Below are 8,230 nucleotides of genomic sequence, written 5' to 3' on the forward strand. Positions count from 1 at the left end.
TGTTCAGCATTCATTTGTGGTCCGAATCGGACTATAACTTGATATAGCTCCAATAGCATGACAGTTCTTATTCAATATTTTTTGTTTGCCTAAAAAGAGATTGCGCGCATAGAACTCGACAAATACTTTCTATGGTGGTGTGTATATGATTCGGTCCGACCGAACTTAGCACGCTTTTACTTGTTTCAATTCATCATAACATTGAATTCTCATGTTTCTCTGGCAAATTTCGAATGATATTTGGTTATTCATTTCTTGAAAGTTATTGAAATAGTGGATTTATTAGGAATAATGCGTTGCACTTCTTCATTTTCAACCACGGTAATCAAGGGTTTTAAATCCATCGAGCCTTGCAGTAGTTTTTCGTTTTAGCTGTGAACATAATGGCCTTTGTCACGTAGTTGTTGGGTAAAGGCGCTTGATACAGTACCATTATATGATATCCTTGAGGATGCTAGAAAAATTAGTAAAGAGAAAAGTAAAATAGAACAAATAATTTTTTATAGCCTGGACCGTAGGATGGGGATATACTAATTTCGCCATTCCATCTGTAACATATCCAAATAATGATCTGAGACCCAACAGAGTATTTATATTCTTGATCGCCTTCACGTTCTAAGTCAATTTACTCTGCCCGTCCGTCTGTCTGTCAAAAGCATGCTAACTTTCGAAGAAGTAAAGCTGGTGTAGGTCGATTGGGATTATAAAAGGGCCATATAGGTCCATTTTTTGATCGGTTAACGTTAACCCATGCAGCCATGATCTCCAAAGTTCGATGTTATGCTTTGGAAGGAATCTTATTGAGTATTTAAGGTCCTAGCATGCCATTGGTACACTAGGTATACATTTATATGAAATTTTTTACAAAATCACAAACTGCACTTCATATCACTTCTGTGGCTGTGAAAAAATGTGTAGTTCGACTCAGAAATTCCTGCTGATTCGGTTTAGCCATGTCCTTCGGTCCGCATATCCTTTCTGTGCTGATAGTCCGTCAGTCGTTTTTATACACCATAGGATGGGGGTATACTAACCCAGACATTTCGTTTGCAACACCTTGAAATAATGATCTGCGATCCCATAAAGTAAATATATTCTGGATCGTCTCGTCATTCTGATTCGATCTAGCCCTGTCCGTCCGTCCGTCTGTCGAAATCACCATAGCCATCGAACGCGTAGAACTAGACGCTTGATATTTTGCACAAATACTTCTTATCAGTGTAGGTCGGTTGGGTTTGCAAATAGGCCATATCGGTTCAGATTTGGATATAGCTCCCATATAAACCGATCTCCCGATTTGACTTCTTGAGCCCCCGGAAGCCTCAAATTTCATCCGATTTGGCTTAAACTTTGCATGCGGTGTTCTTTTATGATTCTTAACAACTTTGTCAAGTACGGTCTAAATCGGTCTATAACCTGATATAGCTCCCATATAAACAGATCTCCCGATTTGACTTCCTGAGCTTCTGGAAGCCACAAATTTCTTCCGATTTGGCTGAAATTTTGCACATAGTGTTCTCTTATGACATCCAACAACTGTGCTAGGTACAGTCCAAATCGGTCTTTAACCTGATATAGCTTCCATATAAACCGATCTCCCGATTTGACTTCTCGAGCACTTACAACCCGCAATTGTTCTCCAATTTAGCTAAAATTGTTCCCATAGTGTTCTCTTATGACATCCAACAACTGTGCTAGGTACAGTCCAAATCCGTCCATAACCTGATATAGTTCCCATATAAACCGATCTCCCGATTTGACTTCTCGAGCCCTTACAACCCGCAATTTTTGTCAAATTTAGCTACAATTTTGCACAAAGTGTTTTCTTATGACTGCCAACAACTGTGTTAGGTACAGTCCAAATCGGTCTATAACCTGATATAGCTCCCATATAAACCGATCTCCCGATTTGACTTCTCGAGCCCTTACAACCCGCAATTTTTGTCCAATTTAGCTACAATTTTGCACAAAGTGTTTTGTTGTGACTTTCAACAACTGTGTTAAGTATGGTCCAAATCGGTCAATAACCTGATATAGCTCCCATATAATCCGATCTCCCGATTTCACTTCTTGAGTCCTTACTATACGCATTTTTTGTCCCATTTAGCTGAAATTTTGCATTCGGTGTTCTGTAATGACTTCCACTAAATATGCCGAGTACGGTCCAAATCAGTCTATAACCTGATATATCTCCCATATAATCCGATCTCCCGATTTCACTTCTTGAGTCCTTACTATCCGCATTTTTTGTCCGATTTAGCTGAAATTTTGCATGCGGTCTTCTGTAATGACTTCCACTAAATATGCCGAGTACGGTCCAAATCAGTCTATGACCTGATATAGCTCCCATATAAAACGGTTTCTCGATCATCCTCATTCGGTTCCTAGAAGCATAATTTTTAATGGTTTGACAGAGTTTGGTATGTAGAATAAAATTATGCCCTTCAACTAAAATTGGGTTGGTATAAATTTTTACCGGAATCTATGGTATTGGGTTCCAAAGATTCGGCTCGGTCGAACTTAGCACGCTTTTGCTGGTTTGTAACTAAGGTGAAAGCTGCATTTGTTATCCAATGATAACGAAAATTAGCACATTGAAAAATTGTTCAGCCCAACGACAACCGCTATTAATTTTGGTAAACATCGGCTTACATTTAGATATGGATCTCATGTATATAGTTCGGCCGATTTACACTAATATGGGCCTAGTTAATAAAATTTTCAACGAATTTGCATGAAATTTGATAAGGAATGTTGTTTTACTCATCTGAAAATCTTTGCTAAATTTTATTAAAATCGGTTCAGATTTGGATATAGTCGGCTACTATTATTTGGGAGCCATATCTAAATCTGAACCGATTTTGACGAAATCCGGTGGAGGCTTGCAGATGAGTAATTAAACAATCCATATCAAATCTCGTGCAAATCAGTTAAAAATTTGAGGCAACTTCGACCATTTAAGTGAAAATCGGGCGATATATATCCAAAAAAAAAAAATCTTTAAACATGTAAAACGGCATTAAGAACCACCACCTCGGGTATATATGTGTAAAACACCTTTTACCAGGTGAAAAATGCATTATCTATGCATCCATAGCAGCTATATCGGAATATGGTTCGATTTGGGCCTCAAATTCGCCACGGACATTGAGTGGTCTAATAAATACAAGCTACTGTTAAATATTGGTGATTTGGGCAGCTATTTCCAAATAAAGACCGTTCGGAACCATGTATGACATGGATGTCGAAAAACCTAACATAAGTCCATATGTCTGATTTCAGCGAAATCGGATAATAAATGCTCCTTTTATGAGGACGAGACCTAAAATCAAGAGATCGGTCTGTATGGCAGCTATATCCAAATCTGGACCGATATGGGCCTTCTACAAGAAAGATATAGGGGGCCATAACACAACTCACTGTCCCAAATTTCAGTGAAATCGGACCAAAAATGCGCCTTTTACGGGCCCAAGATCTTAAAAAGAAGGATTAGACTATAGGGCAGCTATATCCAAATCTGGACCGTTGTGACCCAAATTGAAAAAGATGTCGAGGGGCCTAACATAATTCACTGTCCTAAATTTTAGCAAAATCGAACCATAAATGCGCCTTTTATGGGCCCAAGATCTTTAAGCGAGAGATCGGTCTATATGACAGATGTATCCAAATCGGGACCGTTTTGACCCAAATTGGAAAAAAGATGTCGTGGGGCTTAACACTACTCACTTAACTCTAAATTTCAGCGAAATCGGACAAAAAATACGCCTTTTATGGGTCCAAAACCGTAGAGCTGTATTCCAGTCCAGACCGATCTGGGTCAAAAAAGAAGGATGTCGAAGGGCCTAACACAACTCACTGTCCCAAATTACAGCAAAATCGGATAATACATGGGCCTTTTATGGGGCCAAGAACTTAAATCGAGAGATCAGTCTATATGGCAGCTATATCCAAAGCTGGACCGATCTGGGCCAAATTGAAGAAGAATGTCAAAGGGCCTAACACAACACACTATCCCAAATTTCAGCAAAATCGGATAATGAATGTGGTTTTTATGGGCCTAAGACCTTCAATCGGCAGATCAGTCTATATGGCGGCTATATCAAGATATAGTCCGATATAGACCTTAAATCGGCAGATCATAGACCTTATAGAACTTTAATCGACAGATCAGTCTATATGGTACACAAGATATATATACATCAAGATATAGTCCGATATTGTCTACATTCGAACTTAACCTGCCTATGGACAAAAAATTAATCTGGGCAAAATTGTAGCTCAAAATCTCAATTTTTAAGGACTTTAGCGTGATTTCAACTGGACTAGATCGTCTTAGATTTTTTCGACGATCAAGAATATATACACCTTATAGAGATGTTGTCATTGTCAGCCAAATCGGATGAAAATTGCGGATTCTAGGGGTTCAAGAAGTCAAATCCGGGGATCGGTTTATTTGGGGGGTCATATCTGTTGATAGGCCGATTTCGGATCATACTTGGCATAGATGTTGAAAGTCGTAACCCAAGTTTTGTTTTCAAATTTCAGCGAAATCGGATGACAATTGGGGCTTTTAAGGGCTCAAGAAGTCAAATCCGGGGATCGGTTTATTTGGGGACTATATCTGTTGATAGGCCGATTTCGGATCATACTTGGCATAGATGTTGAAAGTCGTAACCCAAGTTTTGTTTTCAAATTTCAGCGAAATCGGATGACAATTGGGGCCTTTAAGGGCTCAAGAAGTCAAATCCGGGGATCGGTTTATTTGTGGGTTATATCTGTTGATAGGCCGATTTCGGATCATACTTGGCATAGATGTTGAAAGTCGTAATCCAAGTTTTGTTTTCAAATTTCAGCGAAATCGGATAACAGTTGGGGATTCTAAGGGCTCAAGAACTCAAATCCGGGGATTGTTTTATATGGGGGGTTATATCTGTTGATAGGCCGATTTCAGATCATACGTGCCATGGATGTTGGAAGTCATAACTCAAGTCTTTGTTCTAAATTTCAGCCAAATTGGATGAAAATTGAGGCCTTTATGGGCTCAAGAACTCAAATCCGGGGATCGTTTTATATGGGGGTTATATCTGTTGATAGGCCGATTTCGGATCATACGTGCCATGGATATTCGAAGTCATAACTCAAGTTCTAAATTTCAGCCAAATCGGATAAAAATTGAGGCCTTTAAGGGCTCAAGAAGTCAAATCCGGGGATGTTGGAAGTCATAGCTCAAGTCGATGTTCGAAATTTCTGCCAAAAATGATGAAAATTTAGGCTTCTAAGAAGTCAAATCCGGGGATTGGTTTACATGGGGCTATATCTGTTTATAGGCCGATTCGGATCATACTTTCAGCCAAATCGAATGGCAATTGGGGCTTTTAAGAGCTCAAGAGTAAAATCCGGCGATCGGTTTATATGGGAGCTATATCTGTTTATCGATCGATTCGAATCATACGTGCCATGGATGTTGGAAGTCATAGCTCAAGTCGATGTTCGAAATTTCAGCCAAAAATGATGAAATTTTAGACTTGTAAGAAGTCAAATCCGGGGATTGGTTTACATGGGCCTATATCTGTTTATAGGCCGATTCGTATCATACTTGGCATAGATGTTGAAATCGTTTATTAAGTCTTTGGTCCAAATTTCAGCCAAATCGGTTGAAAATTTTGGATTCTAGGGGCTAAGGAAATCAAATCCGGGGATCGGTTTATATTGGGGCTGTATCGAAATCTGAACTGATATGACCCACTTGCAGTCTTTAGCGACCTACATCAATAAGAAGTATCTGTACAAAATTTCAAGCGCGTTAGACCGCTTTCGAGACGGATGGACAGACAGACATTGCTTGATCCACTCTGAATGTCGAGACGATCTAGAATATATTTGTACTTTATGGGGTTGCAGATCAATATTTCCAGGTGTTACAAACAGAATGGCAAGATTCGTATGGTGGTGGGTATAAAAATGGGAGGTATGAGTTTCTGTATTCGCAAAAGAAAAATAGGATTTGTAATCAACTATTTACACTCTATTTATAACACCTCGAAGTATTGTTGATCGTCATGACATTTACCGCCCATGACTTTGAACGTCTGGGTTCGAATCCTGTCGAGACCATCAGAAAAAATTTTCAGCGTTGATTTTCCCCTCCTAATGCTGGCAACATTTGTGAGGTACTATGCCACGTAGAACTTCTCTCCAAAGAGGTGTCGCACTGCGGCACGCCATTCGGACTGGGCTATAAAAAGGAGGCCCCTTATCATTGACCCCTTAAACTTGAATTGGACTGCACTCATTGATATGTGAGAAGTTTGTCCCCGTTCCATAGTGGAATGTTCATGGTCAAAATTTTCATTTGCATGACATTTTAGTTGGATATGGCCAACGCAAACTTTCGAACGAGGGAGTGTGTTAGCCACTTGAAATTTTGTACAAATACTTCTTATTGATGCAGATTGTGTGCAACTTTAAGTGGAGTAAGTCGGTCTATGTTTATATATAGCTCCCATATAAATCGATCTCCCGATTTTACTTCTTCAGCCCCTATAAAGCGCAAGCGACGTGGCTGAAACTTTGCACCCTTACTTCTGTCAATTCTTTTCGATACTTACCAACTAATTTATATGTTTTTACTTTAATTTTGTCCATTCTCTCTAATATGGTGGGTGCTTTCTTGACCAAAGCACATTGACATTTGATTTTGCTTGCAAATTTCAAATCCAATGCAGCGCGAGAGTGACGGAAATCATTCCTGCCGCATGAAATGCAAAAACCTTTTTTGCCCACATCCAGTATTCTCACATTTGGACAGTGACAGGGTTGTTTCTTCATCAACGCTATGTAGCTGTCCACAGCTGCGAATCGATTTTCTAAATCCTTACGCAATGCCGGCAGTGTAATGCGATCCAATTTGCAATTTAACATTTCTTGAGTCTCCTGCATGGCCTCTCGCACCATTGACCATTGTCCATCGATCTCCAAGCGTTTGGTTTCGATTTCTCCTATTATGGATGGCAATAGTTTTAACTGGTCGCCGGTTTGTGGCTGTACCCCATTCAGAAGCCGGAGTTTCTCTCGCATTGCTTCTATTTGGGACTCAAAATGTTGCATGCGTTTCAGCACAGGTTGCGTCATGCGACGACGCATTTCCCCATTGAAGGTAGGATTTTGGGCCATAGTACAAAACGCCTTATTATACTCACTGTAAAGGGTGCACAAATCTTCTGTTGGTGCGGCATACAAATCCCAACATTTGGATCGAAATGCATCAGTGGCACATTGCTTTTTGATTTCGGAAAAATGATTTTCCAATTGTTGTTGTAAATTTTTGGTTTGTATATTTAAGCGATCTAATAGTTGATAGTATTTTTGAAAGCTATTTTCATGGTTCACTGTTATTGGTAGTGGTGGGTTTCGAGAATTAACTAAAATTTTCTTAAGGCTGTCAAAGTCAACTCCCGACAAGCGAACTTTTTCATGTTGACAATCCAGTTTGTGCAGGAGAAGTAATAAAACGCTTTGCAGTATACTCAAATTGGCCTTGTCCAGCTTGGCGTCTCCCAGAGATATATTGAGCAGATGCTTGAATGTAACATTTATGTTCTCAGGCTCCATCGATATTAATATGAAAATACAATTGATTCTTTTAAGGCAAGGAAAAATGAAATCTGTTTAACATACAAAAGTAATTTTGTTTGACATAAACCCAAAAAACATTTAAAAGGTGCTATCAGACGACATGTCACTTATGTTACCCATATGAAGTAGTAGATAGCCACCTGAGCTCAAAATTACATTCACTTTTCGGTGTAGAGTTTCCTACGAAACCCCATGTACCGACTGAGGCATTAGTAAAGGCAAATTGCAAATTTGCCAATGAACATTCCATTAAGGAGCAGGGGTAAACTTCTCCCATATCAAGGAGTGCTGTGCGATTCAAGTTTAAGCTCAATGATAAGGGGCCTCTTTTTTATAGCAGAGTCCGGACGGCAGTGCAGTAGCTCTTTGGGGAGAAGTTTTTACATGGCTGCACAAATGTCGCACACTGGGAGAAAATCGAAAAAATAGTAAACAAATGAAAGTGAGCCAAGTTCGGCCGGGCCGAATCTTGGCAACCCACCACCATGGTGGTGGTAGTTAAAGGGCATAATTCTATGTTCTGTCAAATTAGCAAAAATTAAAGCTCTAGGAGCCGAACAAGGTTGATCGAGCGACCGGTTTACATGGCAGCTAT

General features: G+C 39.6%; 1 protein-coding gene across 1 annotated transcript; it reads right to left on the reverse strand.

Annotated features, from left to right (window-relative positions):
* Positions 1-214: 214 nt before the first annotated feature.
* Positions 215-7,691, reverse strand: LOC106094693 (uncharacterized). Its single transcript, XM_013261927.2, has 2 exons — positions 6,609-7,691; positions 215-454 (listed from the first exon to the last, which is right to left on the reverse strand). The coding sequence occupies exons 1-2, from the start codon at positions 7,609-7,611 to the stop codon at positions 369-371; spliced, it is 1,089 nt and encodes a 362-aa protein (XP_013117381.2). The 5' UTR covers positions 7,612-7,691; the 3' UTR covers positions 215-368.
* Positions 7,692-8,230: the final 539 nt, after the last annotated feature.

This window comes from Stomoxys calcitrans, chromosome 1 (genome assembly GCF_963082655.1).
Source record: "Stomoxys calcitrans chromosome 1, idStoCalc2.1, whole genome shotgun sequence".
In the NCBI taxonomy this organism is placed as follows: domain Eukaryota; kingdom Metazoa; phylum Arthropoda; class Insecta; order Diptera; family Muscidae; genus Stomoxys; species Stomoxys calcitrans.